The sequence below is a fragment of the Haliaeetus leucocephalus genome, unplaced genomic scaffold (assembly GCF_000737465.1).
Source record: "Haliaeetus leucocephalus isolate CR32 unplaced genomic scaffold, Haliaeetus_leucocephalus-4.0 Scaffold545, whole genome shotgun sequence".
Lineage (NCBI taxonomy): Eukaryota > Metazoa > Chordata > Aves > Accipitriformes > Accipitridae > Haliaeetus > Haliaeetus leucocephalus.
Genome location: NW_010972981.1, coordinates 4,326,032 through 4,344,000, shown reverse-complemented (window position 1 = coordinate 4,344,000; position 17,969 = coordinate 4,326,032). Strand labels below are relative to the sequence as shown.

Below are 17,969 nucleotides of genomic sequence, written 5' to 3'. Positions count from 1 at the left end.
GTACTCTCCAAATATTGCTCTTGAGGCTTATGTAATAAAGGCTGCTGGTTTCACTGGGATGACGTGCACCGTATTTCAGAAAGTGGCTACATCAGACCGTACAGGACTCAGTGATTATGGGAGAAGAGATCCAGATGGAAATCTAGATAAACAATTAAGCTTTAAGTGCAATGTTTCGAATACACTGTCAAGTCTGGCTTTAAAGGTCAGATACTCATTGTTTCCCTACTGACTTTGTAATAGTGTCTTAAATATAAGCTTGCTTTCCAAATGCTTAATATTATTAATTTCTAATATTAAAGTAGTATTTTTATGTAATCCAGAATGTCTGTGACAAGAGATAATTAGTGACAAATGGTAATAGAGTTTGATTATAGAATATTTTCTTAATGGACACAGTTTCTAATGAGTAGGTGTGGTTTTCTTTATTAAAACGTCTTAAGTTGAAAGATGCGTTCAGACCTTTTCGTAAGTATGGAAATCGAAATGCTCTCTAGTTCATAGTAATACTTGGCTTTATTTTGCTGTATTTTCACCTTCATTACATACTAAATCAGATATTAACAGTCTCCTTAAATATCTGAAATATTCTGCTCAGAATGATACTGTAATTAAGCATGAATTAGAAAACAGACCTGAAAGATTAATTATATTTGTGGGTGTGTGTTGAATGGAAACACTTCCTCATATTCTTTAAAAGTATTTTTTCAGATACATTGCCCAACATACCAGTTTGCTTTTATCCCTTAATGTGCTTGAACGTTACTTCAGGGTGTATGTTTGAAATTGTATTTATGCAATTCTGTGAAATTGCATGCATGCTTCCCTACCCATGTATAATTTATATACAAGTTATAAAAACATGTTTGTATACAGCGTTTCCTTTTGAATGGTACTAATGCACAATTACAACTTTTCTTTTTCTGCTTGTCTTGGTTGCCGCTTCTAGTTGCCAATAGTCGAATCTGGAAAACTCTTGTAATAGTTTACTGATACTAACTTCAATTTTACTCTCTGTAACAAGTAAGGTAGCTACAGAATCTTAACTTTTTTTTGTCTTTTTTCTTTTTAAAAAAGTGTTAAGGCTTTAGTAACCCAATTCAACTATTTTATCATGGATTACTTGGAAACACTATCACATAGGTTTGTCACAATACATAGTCTGTTAAATGCATTCATCTCTGACACTGTTCAGTTGGAGGAGTTGCTAATTTAATCTCTGTAAAGAATTTAATTTTCTCTTTAAAACTTTAAAAATCTATTTCTTTCTAGAACACAATTGTAGAGGCTTCTATCCAGTTGCCAGCTTCCCTTTTCACCCAAAAGCAAAAAAGAGAAATCAGACCAGCAGATGAATCTGTCTACAAGCTTCAGCTTATTGCATTTCGCAATGGAAAGCTTTTTCCAGCAACAGGAAATTCAACAAATCTGGCTGATGACGGGAAACGTCGTACAGTTGTAACACCAGTTATTCTTGCGAAGATAGGTTTGTGTTTTATTATTACTTTTTCATGATCTTTAAGAAACATTTTTGACTCCTTTGTTTCGACTAGTGTATATCTAATAAAAGGTTTTTAGCATCTAATGTGTTACATGTTGAGAAATTTATGTGCAAATACATTTCTTTTGTAACAGATGGTTTAAACCTAGCTAGTCACCACGTTCCTATAAATGTGACACTGCGGCGCATTGCGCATGGAGCAGATGCTGTTGCAGCTCAGTGGGACTTTGATCTCCTGAACGGACAAGGGGGATGGAAATCTGATGATTGTCGTATTCTTCTGTCTGATGAAAATATTACTACCATTCAGTGCTACACCCTCAGCAACTATGCCGTTTTAATGGTATGACACTTGGAATTACATGTCTCTTTCTGGAACTTAAAAATACTCAGAATGCGATTCTGTTGGGTTTTTTCTTGCATTAAAGAAAATGAGCATTCCTGTGTTCCGTTTCACATAAAACTAGACATATGAAGTAAATCTTCAGTTTTTGCTTGTGTTGATGTAAATGTTGATGTAAGATGACGTTTAAGTGGAAATGTGTCAAAGCAGAATTAATTGCTGAATATGCTAGATACGAAAGAATTTTCATATGAAAAGTACTATATTATAGGAAGCCATTTTAATGAGCTACTTAATCAAATGGGCTTTTATGAACTTTAATAATGACAGTTTAAAATAATGAATGGTAACAGTTGAAAAAACCCTATCTTTTCTGCGTTAGATTAAATTTGTTAGCTGTGTCTGTTGACAGGAGTGTTTTCCTAGGTTTTTGTTTCTTTTTTTCACTGAAATCCATAACCAGAGATAGTTATTTCGCTGCAAATTAGCTATTCATTCATTCTCTGGTATGTAGGTCTGTTACCAGAAAATATCAATTGAAAAAGGAAAAAAAAAATCAAACAGTTACTATCCAAAATATTTTTGAAATATTGCTTAAAGAATAGTATTTGAACTCTAGTCTTAGCATATTAATGTCAATAAAATGGTTAACCGGTTCTAAAATACAGTGATAGTTGAAGAAGGGAGCAAGACACCTTATTTTAGTGCTCTACAGTTATGAAGTAGGATTTCTTCTTTGTCTGTTCCCGGAGCTCTTCATTTCAAAGTTTGGCCTGGGAGGCTTCCCTTTTTACAGATGGTGATTGCTACATTTCTCATCAGTCATCAATACAGATGCTAAATGGTAAGATGTGATACATGAAAATAGTAGGCTAGTAGGAAGCTGAGTGAAATTGTAAGAGGTTTAGGAAATATTGTTAACATAAGTGTAAATTTGGTATGGGTTTTGTTGTAGTTAATGTGATCTGGGTAAAATTAAATATATATTTTTATGTAATCATATGTGGAAGAAAGAGGATTCCTTTATGATGATCAGTGCATGAGATGTTGCAATTTTTGTTTTGCAACTCAAATATTCAAAAATCTTTCTCTTAAGAGAATTAAATAGTAGAATACCGAAAAGCTAAACATAAATAAAATTAAGACTTACATGCCAAGCTTCTTAAAAGAGCTGAAAGAGAGCAACTTTTCACTTTACCTCTGAAGGTACTGTTTTAAATTACTTCAAACTGTTATAATCCTGTAGTTCCCTTCTTTGATATTTTAAAAATATATAATCCTTTCCTAAAACATAACAGCATTCTTTAAAACAGAATTAAACTTCATTTGTATGTGTAGTATGGGTGTAAAGAGAGAATATGGTTTAAATTGGTCACATTTCTGCCATCTGGAGGAAGAAAAATGAAGAGCATATTCAATCTGCTGCTGTAAATGACTTTCTAAATTAATACATGGTAAGATTATATCACTATCTTATTGTGAGTTATATAGAGAACTGTTGACAGTCAAAAAATCAAAAAAGTTTGAGGAAGGGGCAGCTTGCTTTCTTTTCTGCCAGTGGCTCTCATTCTATGCTTGCTCAAAACTGGTGTTCTTTAAGTATTTAGCTACTTCCCAAAATGTTAGGCTGTAGGGACTGCAGAGGAGGGGAGAGGTGGAGGAGGACAGAGTAATGTACATCTGTTAGATGTTCCTTGCACACAGTTAATACACTGGAAAAGCTCTGGATGTCTAAGTAGCTGCTGAAAAAGGTTTTCATAATGCCTATCCATATGTTAAGTAAAAAAGCCATAATAACATATTTCATTTGTAGACTGTCATAGTGTTGTGAAAGTCTAGCTCCTGGTCCCAGGCTCACAGGAAATTATTTTGGGTTCAGTTTTAGAAGTTTGGCTTTTAATTCAGCAGTTGTCATTAACATTGAGTGCATGAACAGTAGTGGCAGGAGGGACCTGAATGCAATATTCAATCATCCTGGCTGGATCGTGAATGACTTAACCAGAGTTACTTCACTCCTTTTTAGTCTACTTTAGTACGTATGTACGTAGAAGAAATCAGGTTGTAATGTACTGACCTGTCTTTCTATGTTTCAGAAAGTAATGTAAAGTCCCCTCTGATAAGGAGACCCATAACTGAGTGCCTGGTTTTCTAATCTGGTGATTTAGGAAGATACAGTTATAAATCTTTGTATTTATTTGCAAATCATTTTAAGCACTGTTTAATAATAGAAGAGATAACCAGGATACTCAGCTGAAATCTCATTATTATAGGCCTACAGCAAAGGAAAAAAACCAGCAATGGTAGTTGAGAAGGAACAGACTTCTGCTAGTTGGCTATAAATGCCCAGTGTTGTTCTTAATGTCATCTCTGCTGTTGTTTTACTGTCAGTCTTTTTTTATTAAATTATTATTTAGGATTAGTTTAGCTTAGAAATAACATTATTAGCTGCCCTCACTCCTTTTAGTAGGTCTGATAAAAATGTTGGTGCAATCGGTAGGAATTCCATTGACTTAGTGGGTATTGGGTCAAAGCCTTTGCTAGCTAGGCTAGGCATGCTGAGTTTTCTCAGATACCCTAGAAGTTTATTGTAAATCTTGTGATTTTGTAGCACTTGTCATGCATGTATTGGTGTGAACTTAAGAGAACATTTTGTTACCTGTCACAAATTGGAAGCAGCAACAGGAGTTCTACAATTTCTGTTCTCTGATACTCACTGGATATGTGTGATGACACTTTTGCTCATGCTTGTAACAGCAGTGGGTTCCTAGGGATCTCCAGCTGGATATCCACCAGGCCACAGGTAGTGTTGAAATCAGATGACACTGGCTGCCTGAGGCATAATATCTTATGATCTTTCTCAAAGTATTTTTTCCAGGTGCCAAAGAAAACCAAATACATAAAAATCAAACTGGCAATCGGATGAAATTAGTTTGAAATGAGCTTGGTGCGTTAGTTCAGAATAACAAATTTATATTCTGATGAAAGAACAATTGAAGGAGTGAAGAGACTACTGACTCTAATTTAATTGTAAGCCTCAATTCAAGAACTTTTCTCCTGTCCATGAAATCAGATTACCTGTCTTAACCTTAAAAACAGATTGTATATCACTGTGATTTTTCTCAAAACAAACTGAAGATCCCTTCTAATGTTCTACTGTTCTTTGTGAATGCCAAATTTGTTCTCCTTTCTCTCAGCACACTTTGGAACTTTGCCAACTCTAGAGGTTTAAGAGTGACTCTCACTCAGAGTCATAGGTGAGAGAATTTTCTGTATCCTGTCTGTTCTGAAAAATTCTTTTTAATAGATTTTTCAACTAATCTTAGTTAAGCAAATTTTTTTTATTTTGTGCTGGAAGGTACTGAAGTTTGGTTGTTTTTTTTTTTTTTTTTTTTTTTTTTTTAGTTCCATTCGTTACCATTATGGAAATAGAACCCTAGTAAATTGTAACAGCATCCAAACAGAACTACGTTTTCTTGCTACTCTTATTAATAAATGAAAATGTCACTCCTCAGTTGTTATTTGAAATACTGCTATGCTTTAACAGTCCAAGCTTCTATTTCATGCTTACTCCTTGAGTAACATTTTGACGGGTGGATTCAGAAAACTAGAACGATGCTAAAGAGCTGTTGAATTCTATTTGAGTTATCAACTATCTATTCCAGTGAAGCAGTAATCATAGAATAACAGTCTGGTAGGAACATCTGGGTGTCATTTGGTCCAACTACCTGCTCAAAGTTTGATCAGCTTCACAGATCAGATCATACTGCTCCAGGTCATACTCAGTCAAGCTTTGAGTATCTCCAAGGACCAAGATTACACAGGCTCTCTGGGCAGTATGTGACCACTTTCATCAGAAATTTTTTTCCTGTATCTAACCAGAATTTTCCATGCTGCTGATAATGTCCATTGCCTCTCATCATTTCATGGCTTATCTCCAAGAAGAGTTTGACTCAGTCTTCTTTATACTGTCCCAGTAGGTATAGCTCAATATAATAATAAGATTTCTCCCATCTTCCTTTTCTTCTTAAAGATGAACAAACCCAACTTTTTCAGTCTCAGTGTGTGCTTCAGCCTGCTAATCATCCCAGTGATCTGTTAGACTTGCTTCATCCAGTATGGCAGTGCCTTTCTTGTACTGGGGAGCCTCAAATTGAAGGCATTTCTGCAGAGGTGGTCTTGTAGTGCTGAACAGAAGGGAATAATCAGTTCACCTGCTTGCTGTGGTTTTGTTAGTACAGCAAAATGTGGCCTTGGGCTGCAGGCTACACTGCTGACTTGTGGTCAACTTTTGTCTGCCAGTATCCTAAAATGGTTCTTTGGTTGCTTTCTATTCAGTCCCTTGCCCAGCCTGTATTGTTGCACACATGGGGTTGTTCTATCCCAGATGCAGATCTTTTCACGTTTTCTTTGCTAAATTTCATGATGTTTTATCAGCCCATTTCTCTGGCTCACCAACATCCCTCTGAATATCCTCCAATATATTGATCAGTTTCTTCAGTCTATGGCATCATCTGCAAACTTGCTGAGGCTACTTTCTGTAATGCCCTAGGGGTTGTTCGCGGAAGATAATAATCATAACTGAAACGTGCAGTTGTTCTACATGCTATATAAGTATTTTAAGAAAAAGAAAATGGTGTGTGTCTATAAGCTGCTAACTTCTCTGTATATTCAAGCATATATGAAGTTTAAGTGTTCTATAAGATGTGTGACTGCATTTATAAAGGTCAGCTAGAATAGCACGTAATTGTGGAATAAAGCCTGGAACATCAGATAATAAATAATTGGAGAGTCGGGTTTGTGGTGGGGGAAAGGGATTTTTTTTTTCCTCAGAAGGTTGCTGTTACTTCTTTATTTCGTGTTTCCTCTACTTCCCCCTGCCCCCACAAAATGAAGACATAAGGTGGACTAATGTTAATTTTGTTTTTGTTGTCAGGACTTGACAGGAGCTGAATTATATACACAGCCAGCTGATCTTTTGCATCCAGTAATTTATGCCACTGCCATGGTTTTGCTAATGTGCTTGTTGATGATCATAGTCAGTTACATATACCATCACAGGTATGAATCAAAATTACTAGACTAAAAAAATTAGTTTCATAGTGCTTAGGACTACTTTTTATTTTTTGATAGGAACATGATATAGTAATCTGCATTTGGTTTGGGGGTTTCTTCCTATAAAATTTGTTGATGCAAACTAACAGTTAAGCAAGTAGCTATTTCATCTGTTCTTGAGGATGACAACTTAGCTCTCATAACCATGTATCTCTTTGATTCTTCACTTTTGCTTCATGATGAAAGAAGAGACCACTCAAGGATGATGGTAGAATTTAACAAACTGTTCAGGCTTTTACATTTCTATTGATGTGAAAGCTTGAAGCCTAAAATTTTTGAATCAGGCCCCAAATAGTTGTGTAAAGGTAGTTAATAGGAGGGTGTTTTAATTTCTTGTGATGAAGACAGAGATTATATTTGATTACAAAGTACGTAGTAGTCAAACAATCATTAACAGTAATTGTATCTCATTTATCACAAGTGTATCTTGCTAGTTTCTGAAAGACAATAATGCAGCTGTGTTTTATGTTGTCTGATTTGTTTCTTTTAACAGTGTGATCAGGATCAGTGTAAAAAGCTGGCATATGCTGGTTAACCTGAGCTTTCATATTTTCCTGACATGTGTGATGTTTATTGGAGGCATAACTCAGACCAGGAATGCCAGCATTTGCCAAGCAGTAAGTAAGCATGCAAACACTTGAAAAAATGAGTTACCAGTTTCATACTCCTATATATGTATAGGCCGCCCTTGCCTCCTACAGAACAGTGGTACTGTACAGGCGTTTTCATCAGAATATAAAATTTAGACAAAAAAAATCAATCTTTCTTTTTTTACCTTAGAAATTTCTGTTGTGTTTTCATCCAGCCATGAAGATAAAACTAGTTTATTACTTGAAAATTGGAAAAGTATTTCAGAAGTGCAGCAGAATTTTTTTTTGCCCAAAATGCTATCACAAAAGAATAAGTTTTACCTGTTTGTTTTATTTTTGAGACTTATTATTGTATTGTTTTATAAGGCTGTATGTGGCCTTTGCAGACCGTGTGAGAACTGATTTCCACAGGTATTAAAATATTTATTTCCATTTGCTCAGTATAATGTAAAGGGAGGGAGAGAGAAGTGTTTCAAGTCAAAGACCCATGCTTTCTCTAAACAAACATCACTATTGAGACTCCTCTTTTATCACAATTTGTTCTTCTAAGATTTGGCCATCTCTAATTCCATTGCAGTGGTTCAGTATAATAACAGTTGTCACTTTGGAATGGTATCAGTGAAATTTTTTAAATGTTTTATTTTTTCATCCAGTGACTTATAAAAGTTTCTAATCCCTCACCATAATATTCCATAATGCTTTTTGTTTGAGTTTACATAGAATCATAGAGTAGCTTGGGTTTGAAGGGACCTTAAAGATCATCTAGTTCCCATCATCCATGGGCAGGGACACCTTCCACCAGACCAGGTTGCTCAAAGCCCCATCCAGCCTGGTCTTGAACACTGCCAGGGATGGGCCAACCACCACCTCTCTGGGCAACCTGTTCCAGTGCCTCACCACTCTCACAGTCAAGAACTTCTTCCTTATATCTAATCTAAGTCTACCTTCTTTCAGTTTAAAGCCATTACCCCTTGTCCCATCACTACATGCCCTTGGAAAAAGTCCCTCCCCAGATTTCCTGCAGGCCCCCTTTAGGTACTGAAAAGCTGCTGTAAGGTCTCCCTGCAGCCTTCTCTTCTCCAAGCTGAACAAGCCCAACTCCCTCAGCCTGTCTTCATAGGGGAGGTATTCCTGATCATCTTTGTGGCCCTCCTCTGGACTCGCTCCAACAAGTCCATGCCCTTATGTTGGGGGCCCCAGAGCTGAACACAGTACTGCAGGTGGGGTCTCGTGAGAGCGGAGTAGAGGGGGACAATCACCTCCCTCGACCTGCTCATCACACTTCTTTTGATGCAGCCCAGGATACGGTTGGCTTTGTGGGCTGCAAATGCACACTGCCGTGTCATGTTGAGATTCTCATCAACCAACTCCCCCAAGTCCTTCACAGGGCTGCTCTCAATCCGTTCTCTGCCCAGCCTATGTTTGTGCTTGGGATTGCCCTGACCCGTGTGCAGGACCTTCCACTCGGCCTTGTTGAACTTTGTGAGGTTTGCATGGGCCCACCTCTCAAGCCTGCAAAGGTCCTTCTGGATGGCATCTCTTCCCTCCAGCGAGTCGACCGCACCACACAGCTTGGTGCTGTCAGCAAACTTGCTGAGGGTGCACTCAATCCCACTGTCCATGTCACTGCTAAAGATGTTAAACAGCACCAGTCCCAATACCAACCTCCGAGGAATGCCACTTCTCACTGGTCTCCACTCGGACATCGAGGCATTGACCGCAACTCTTCGAGTGTGACCATCCAGCCAATTCCTTATCTACTGAGTAGTCCATGCATCAAATCCGTGCCTCTCCAATTTAGAGACAAGGACGTTGTGTGAGACAGTATCAAATGCTTTGCACAAGTCCAGGTAGATGATGTCCATTGCTCTTCCCTTATCCACCAACACTGTAATCCCATTGTATAAGGCCACCAAATTTGTCAGGCATGATTTGCCCTTATTGAAGCCATGTTGGCTGTCACCAATCACCTTGTTTTTCTGCATGTGCCCTAGCATAGTTTCCAGGAGGATCTGCTCCATGATCTTGCCAGGCACAGAGGTGAGACTGACTGGCCTGTAGTTACCCAGGCCTTCCTTTTTTCCCTTTTTAAAAATTGGGGTTATATTTCCCCTTTTCCAGTCAGTGGGAACTTTCCCAGACTGCTATGACTTCTCAAATATGATGGATAGTGGCTTAGCCACTTCCTTTGCCAGTTCCCTCAGGACCCACGGATGCATCTCATCAGGCCCCATGGACTTGTGCACCTTCAGGTTCCTTAGATGGTCTCGAACCTGATCTTCTCCTACAGTGGGCAGTTCTTCATTCTCCCAGTCCCTGCTTTTGCCCTCTGTAATTAAGTGGTGTGGCTGGAGCACTTGGCAGTGAAGACTGAGACAAAAAAGTCATTGAGTACTTCAGTCTTCTCCATGTCCCGGGTAACCAGGTCTCCTGTCTCCTTCTGGAGAGGGCCCACATTTTCCCTAGTTGTCTTTCATCACTGACGTACCTATAGAAGCTTTTCTTATTGCCCTTGATGTCCCTGGCCAGATCTAATTCTCTCAGGGCTTTAGCTTTCCTAATCTGATCCCTGGCTGCTCAGACAGTTTCTCTGTATTCCTCCCAGGCAACCTGTCCTTGCTTCTATCTTCTGTAGGCTTCCTTTTTGTGTTTGATTTTGTCCAGGAGCTCCTTGTTCATCCATGCAGGTCTCCTGGTGTTTTTGCCTGACTTCCTCTTTGTTGGGATGCATCGCTCCTGAGCTTGGGGGAGGTGATCCTTGAATATTAACCAGCTTCTTGGGCCCCTCTTCCCTCCAGGGCTTTATCTCATGGTACTCTTCCAAGCAGATCCCTGAAGCAGCCAAAGTCTGCTCTCCTGAAGTCGAGGGTAGTGAGGTGGCGGTGCGCCCTTCTTGCTGCCCTAAGGATCTTGAACTCTCCACCATTTCATGGTCACTGCAGCCAAGGCTGCCCTTGAGCTTCACATTCCCCACCAGCCCCTCATTGGTTTACAGTAGTTACTATGCTGACGGCTCAAAGAGTTGCAATAAAGTATGTCCCTGATCTTTCTCCTACAAATATAGAGAGAATGCTAGTCTGTGTGCATGCATATGCGTGTACACACACAAACATGCAATATGGAGATAAAGAGATAGTTTAAGAAACAGTAATCTTTTTTTCTTGCCTTGGAGACAGTAATCCTCCAAGAAAAATTCTGTCATATAGTTGGATTGTTTAACAGTTGTGCTTTTACTGGTGATTGAAACTTGCAAAAAACCCACCCCCAGTAATCTTAACAGAAACTGAAGTGTCACCTCTTCCATGCACATGTGCTATCATTTAAGGGATACATGAAACCTACTTCTTGCAGTCACTTCATCTCAGTGTTGGCTTATAAGTAAGGAAATACAGGACAACCAGATCATGCCTTTCATTGACAAAACCCTAGGGACTTGGGAATTCCTGGAACTTCTTTTAAGAAAACAATGTTCAGTTTTTAAAATAGTGCAGATGCAAAAGGATCTGACAGAGAACCATTTTCTTAACAGTAGTGCCCAGTCAGTCTGTGAGGCTGACTTTGCATTAATGTTTGGGCTGGTTAAATATCTAAAGTATGACACTTCCTTTTTTTTTTTTTCCTCCATTGTGTTAAAATCATTGATGAGTCTTAGCTGTCTATATTAGCTGCTGTGTAGTTACCACAATGTTTAGCTTGCTGTTCCCTTATTTGTTTCAATTAAAACATCTTGTATTACAGATATTCAAGAGTTAAGCATTTTGCAAAATACAGTTTCCTAGTGTATGATTGATATGTAAACTTAAAACCAAAGTTCTTCCTGCGTTATTAAGTTTTCCTTCCAGCAGAGGCAACTGCAGCTATGTAGCCTTTCCAGACTCAACTGATGGGAAGATGGGTTTGCATAATATACTTTAGTTTTTTGAAAACAACAATAACTTGGCATTTAAAGCTGTCATAGTAAAATAAGAGAGTTTTTTCTTTTCTTGGAAAGAGGTTTTGAAAATTCAGGCTTTATGCAAGTTGTGTGTTAATTTTTTTTAACTTGGTAGAATGGAAATGTTTGGGGGTTCATTTGTTTTATTTTTTTTAAGGTTGGGATAATTCTCCATTATTCCACTCTTGCGACAGTACTGTGGCTGGGGGTGACATCTCGTAATATTTACAAGCAAGTAACTAAAAAAGCAAAAAGATGTCAAGATCCTGATGAGCCACCTCCTCCACCCAGACCAATGCTGAGGTGAGCCTATTGTTTGTTTCTGTAACTCATTATTTCCCAGGTTGCTATGCTTATATTCTGACCTGAAAAATGTACCTGGTCACTGCTGGTTTTTTGCAAGTGCCTTTCATAGAAGATTTTCTTTCCAGGTCTGTAAAGTTCCTTCCAGATTTTTCTGTTCCTCAGCATTATGTTAAGGAGGATGAGGTGAAGGACGATTGGTCTTAGCATTTTACTGTTGCAGTGCTGTGTTCCTGATTTGTAAATTAAGAAATTGGTAGTGTTTCAGCATCGCCCTTGGTGCTTTGATTTAGGACTTTAGATAGCAACACTTCCCATTAAGTTATCATAGAAGAAAGAATTTGGAGAACTGTGTTATCACACAATTAAAAAACACTGCAGTTTAAGTAAATAAAGTTGAATATGTTTTCCAAAGATTGCTTGCAAATAATTTGAAAAATAGGTATCACTCATTATGAAAGGAAAATAGTGTTCTTTGTGAAGCATTCCTCTTGGAATTTTTATTTCTTAAATCACTGAAATGGCACAAACTAATTAGCTGTGAAATTCACTCTATGTGAAATATTTTTAATAGAAAACATTAACATTGTCCGTGTAGCTTGCTGAGCCTCTGAATAGTAATTAAAAACTGCTATGCTGAAATTCTCCACAAGGTGGCAGAAGTTGATTAACTTTGATTAGTTATAGGCCAATATTTAGAAAGCTTGATTTTTTTTTTTAAGTACAGAGACTGCAGAAAATCAGAAATGCTTTTCTGAATATCATCAACTAAAATTTGCAGTATTACATACAAGCATATAGAAATATTTAATTGGTAAGGTAGAAGTTTAATATTTATACCACTTAAGGGCTATCTCTGCTTTCCTTAGCTTTCATTATTTTTCTTTTAAGAATAAGTAAATCTGTTGTATTCACTGTAGTATATCATACCCATCACCACCTCTGTGCCCTCCAGCTGGGTACTGAATAGCCCTTTTAACTTCTATTGTGATTTTTTCTTTTTTTTTTTTCCTTCATTCCTTTACATTTGTCATAGAGTTCTTGCTTTGGAAAATGTTACAGTAAAATTACCAGCCTCATAGGCTCAGCTCTGCATAGATATAAACATGTACATACCATTTCAAATCTGGACACCTCATCTGTGACAATGGCAGTAACTCTGGAGACAAGTATCAGAACAGAGGAAACATGCTTCATATTTTTCAGATTTTCTCAGTGTCCAACTTCATGCAGATCAGGGATTTCCTCAGTCAGATAGATGTGTGATGTTTTTGCTTGGAACAGCCATAGAAGGATTTTTTTTTAATTCACTTGTCTTTTAAACTTATGTTCAAAACAGAACTACCCATAGTGGCATAGGGCAAAGAGTTTTACAGAAGAGTTTCTTGCTTGTTTGGAACAAGTGATCTACTGTTATCAGACTCCCTGTTTCTTGAATTTAGAGAGACAAAACAATTCATTCTCTGTTTGCCTCTACGCTGTTTATATTCCTCCTCCATATGCCGTTTCAGAATTAAAAAGGGCCTTTTGCGACAGAAAAAAAAGCCCTGATAAATGTATGTAGGTACTCATTTTTCTCCTTATTTACCATATGTAAATTATTCTGCTTTGTGTTCTTTGGGTTTAAAGAAGTCCACCTTGCAGATGATAGACATGACATTTATGCTGATCTTCAGTTCCTGTAGGTATTTTCTGGAGGTGGACTTTATACCTGTTAAGCTTCCTTCCCCTCTACTGTAGATAAGCTTTATTCTTTATTTTAGGAAAGTCAGTGCATGTGAGAGAATTTTGTTGGTGATGATGATATTCATTTAGTGTGCTAATGGGACCTTGTCACAAATCATGAACAAGGTGGAAAAAGACTTTGAAATGGATCTGGTGTTCTTCGGAAGGCCGCTATAGACATTAGAGGGAAGGTTTGCTGTGGCTCACAGTAGCCGTATTGAGAAGATAATGCAACACTTGGCACTGATTGGAATTTCTTAACTGTGAAAAACTTTATGCCAAGTATATTGCATTGCCATGCCAGGCAAGAGAGTGTAAAAATAACTGAGGTCCTCAGCTGCCAATCACAACAAGGAAATGGAGTTTGTCGTGCAGAAACGGTATTTTGTTCAGCAGACTCCAAACGAGACAGGTTTTTTTTAACATAAAATAACTGCTTTACAAAGAACCTTGCTGAATACCTTAATAATGGGATACTTCATGTAAAACATGAAATAAAATAAAAATACAAATATTTGTATCTTGTAATTTTATTTAAAATAAATACAAATATTTGTATTTCTATAATACAACTACTGAGTGAATGTTCTACTTAAAACCACAACATTTCACTATTTAAATTTTTTTCTGTTACTACTGTAACATCTCTTGTGTACCTATGTCATTAGATTTGTTTTTCTCTTTATGATCGAACTTATGGAAAAGTTTTAGCTCGTACAGCATTCTGCCCCAAAATCTTAATATTACTGCATCTCCTTCAGCATGCTTTGTATATGTTTTTTAGTTACTGTTCTGCTCATACAGCTCCTTGTTGCATGATAGTTTTGGTTTGTAATTTTGATTCTTAGGAATCACTGAAGACTTAGACATGGCGACACACAAGTGCGTGCTTTTTTTGTGTGTGTTGGTACTTGATACCTTGGTATGGTTCAAGGCCAGTTGTAAACGTGTTCCTTCAATACAGCAAAGTGAACTATGGCTGCAAACAATGCATATTGCTTCACTCTGCCACCAGTAACAATTTGCCTTGTGTAGAACCAGCTTGACCCATCTGCTCATGTTTGAGTAGTGGTGCATCTTTGAGGCAGCGATTTAGTAATTTGTAGTGAAAGATAAATAGAGTAAAATCTGCCACAAAGATCTGTTTCATCTGGCCAGTTCCCGATTGCTGCATAAATGTACAGAATAAACCAATGACCAAATTTGATCTTTGTAGAATTCAGCAACTAAGTAATATATTTAGTGTACCTAGACTTCCAAGAAAGAATTTATTCTAGACTGTTGTTTTGTGTCTCAAGTGAGACAGCAGTACCTTCTGGTAAATAATCTGAAATGCAGTGGAAAGGTCCAGGACCATCAGAATAGGTGTCTCCTGTTGACAAAAACTACCCATCTATATTTCACAGCAGTAGTTTTCACTGTGTGTTCTGATCTGAATCTGGACTGGACTAGCATAAGATGCAGGACAGAGTGCCATTAATGGGAACGATTGTCAGTAATTCTTGATCTGCCACTAATGAATTCAATGTGAATTCATAGAATTTGGAATGAAAAGTTAGATATTCCAAAAACATATCCCTTGTCCTTGTGAAGGCATGCAGTTTTCATTAACACCACCACAGGGAAGCAGGAGGTATATACTATGAGGTTACAGAGTCCATTAAAAATGAATAAATAAAAACACCACCAACACCAGCCCCCAAACCCCTCCACACAAAAGGCCCCCATGTAACAAGAGTTCTTATGGCTGATCTTTTGAACACAGTGTCCATAATATTAGGCAAGCTCATCTCTGGAACAAGAAACATACCACTTACTATTTTCCTTCTAAGTTTCCGTATTCTCTTCCAGCAGTTTACAACTTTTGACTGCCAGCTTTTGCTTCTTCCATCTAACTGTGTATACCTTCATTCAGTGCCTGCGAGGGAGGTGAGCCACTGTGAGAGAGAGGTGGTTTTCAACAGGGGAGGGGGGAAATGGTAGCGAGGAAGATTTAGAAGAAATTGATATTGCCAAAGCCCAAACCTGATTCACCCTATTTATTTTCTTAAAGAACTTGAATAAATCCTGGAAAGTTTGCATTTCCTTCATGGTGACTGAATAAAATCCATTGCCATTAAGCAACCACTGATATACTGGCTTTACTTTTTAGGTTCTACCTTATTGGTGGAGGGATCCCTATCATAGTTTGTGGAATAACAGCAGCAGCAAACATCCGAAATTATGGCAGCAGACCTAATGCTCCTTAGTAAGTACCACATAACTGAGAGCTTTGTCATAAGGTTTCATGGATTTGCTTTTCTAAGTACTCTTTGCAATTAATTCTTATTCCTCCAGAAAGTATAACACAGCCGAGATCATTTGGAGGTATCATTATGAACTGATAAAGCGTAAGTGACTTGTGAGATGTTAATTTTGATTCTTTGGTTTGGTTTTTTTTCCAGTTGCTGGATGACTTGGGAACCTAGCTTAGGAGCATTTTATGGACCGGCTAGCTTTATAATTTTCATAAACTGTATGTATTTTCTCAGTATATTCATACAACTAAAACGTCACCCTGAACGTAAATACGAACTTAAGGAACCTGTTGAGGAACAGCAGCGTCTGGCCACCAATGAACACGGGGAACTGGCTCATCAAGATTCATTGTCAGTGTCACTGGTTTCCACATCTGCTTTGGAGAACGAGCACAGTTTTCAAGCACAGCTGCTGGGAGTGGGCCTTACATTGCTCTTGTATGTTGCTCTGTGGATCTTTGGAGCTCTGTCAGTTTCCCTGTATTATCCCATGGACCTGATCTTCAGCTGTTTTTTTGGGGCAACATGTTTAAGCCTCAGTGCCTTTCTTATGGTGCATCATTGCGTTAACAGGGAAGATGTCAGGCATGCTTGGATAACAACTTGCTGCCCTGGAAGGAGTACATATTCGGTGCAAGTAAATGTTCAGCCCTCCAGTTCCAGTGGAACCAATGGAGAGACCCCTAAGTGCACCAACAGTAGCACGGAATCTTCATGCACAAATAAAAGTGCATCAAGCCTAAAAAATTCTTCTCAAGGTTGTAAACTAACTAATTTACAAGCTGCAGCAGCTCAGTGCCACCCTACCTCTCTGCCATTGAACACAGGTCCCCAGCTTGATAACAGTCTCACTGAACATTCGGTGGATAATGATATCAAAATGCATGTAGCTCCCTTAGAGGTACAGTTTCGGACAAACGGACACCCAAGTCGGCATCATAAGAACAGAAGCAAGGGACATCGTGCTAGCAGGCTTGCAGTATTGAGGGAATATGCGTATGATGTTCCCACAAGTGTGGAAGGAAGTGTGCAAAATGGCCTACCTAAAAGTCGACAAAGCAACAGCGAAGGGCATTCAAGGAGCCGAAGAGCCTATTTGGCATATAGAGAACGTCAGTATAACCAATCCCAGCAAGATAGCAGTGATGCTTGCAGTACGCTTCCAAAAAGTAGCAGAAATACTGAAAAAACAGTAGCTGCCAACAACAAAAAAGATATTCTAAGGAAACCAATAGCAGTTGAACTTGAAAACCAGCAAAAATCTTACGGCTTAAATTTAGCCATTCAGAATGGACCGCTTAAAAGCAGCGGACAGGATGGACCCTTGCTCACTGCAGACAGTACTGGTAATATTAGAACTGGGTTATGGAAACACGAAACTACTGTGTAGCATTATAATTCATTGCTGGATGAATCCATGTGAACTGTGATTACACATTCCTTAAAGCTATTAACACTTTTAAAGACTGTTTACAAACTCTAGGTACTTTATGCAGGGAGGGAACAAAGATAATCTGCCAAGCAAAAGATTGTACGCCTTATTATCTTTGCTGTTCTTACAAAGATGAACTCTTTGCTATTTTGTGAAAATTTTTTTGAAGCATCAGTCTTGAGAAATGCAGAACATAACTCTGTACATTTTTATTTTTTAACAGTAACCCTGCAGATGTGTCCACAACACATTTCAAATTTGTATTTAAATGTATAATAAATAGTATTTTCCCCAGCAGCCCAATGTTGCACTTATTTGTTGGGTTTTTTAAAGATTACTGCACTGAATGTCATCTTGATTTTACTACTTTGGTATCTGAAGCTTGTGAGTTTCAGTTACTAAAGAAAGTATTTGGTGTCCGAAATAGACAATGCAGATAGCTCAATTAATTGCATAAGGCCTAGAATTTCTTTGAAATAAAGCAGCTACATTTTAATGAGAGTAAACAAGGCAACTTGTTTACTCCAAGATCAGTCTTGTACTTGCTGCATAAGTTATATTTTTAGATGTCTGTGGCTTATTTTAATGCACTTGCACAGAGTTTTAGTTTACTAGGTAATGTTTTTTGATAAAACTCTATTTTGCCCTCAGCATTACCGGACTGGGATGGCGTTTTGTTTTTTTTTAATCATTTGTAATTGAGAAGGTTATGAATGTTCACAGACAATGTGT

General features: G+C 37.9%; 1 protein-coding gene across 2 annotated transcripts in view; it reads left to right on the top strand.

Moving 5' to 3' along the window:
* The window catches only part of GPR125 (G protein-coupled receptor 125), a 63,313-nt gene extending 45,779 nt beyond the window's left edge, over nt 1-17,534 (top strand). The window contains exons 10-17 of one of the 2 annotated variants that reach the window (XM_010576851.1): nt 2-205; nt 1,273-1,486; nt 1,636-1,844; nt 6,778-6,902; nt 7,450-7,573; nt 11,638-11,783; nt 15,661-15,756; nt 15,953-17,534. In XM_010576851.1, coding sequence (XP_010575153.1) covers nt 2-205; nt 1,273-1,486; nt 1,636-1,844; nt 6,778-6,902; nt 7,450-7,573; nt 11,638-11,783; nt 15,661-15,756; nt 15,953-17,195 — 2,361 coding nt within the window. In that variant the 3' untranslated portion in view covers nt 17,196-17,534. The remainder of the gene's footprint in view (nt 1; nt 206-1,272; nt 1,487-1,635; nt 1,845-6,777; nt 6,903-7,449; nt 7,574-11,637; nt 11,784-15,660; nt 15,757-15,952) is intronic. The other variant, XM_010576850.1, reaches the window with a different exon arrangement.
* The last annotated feature ends 435 nt before the right edge of the window (nt 17,535-17,969 follow it).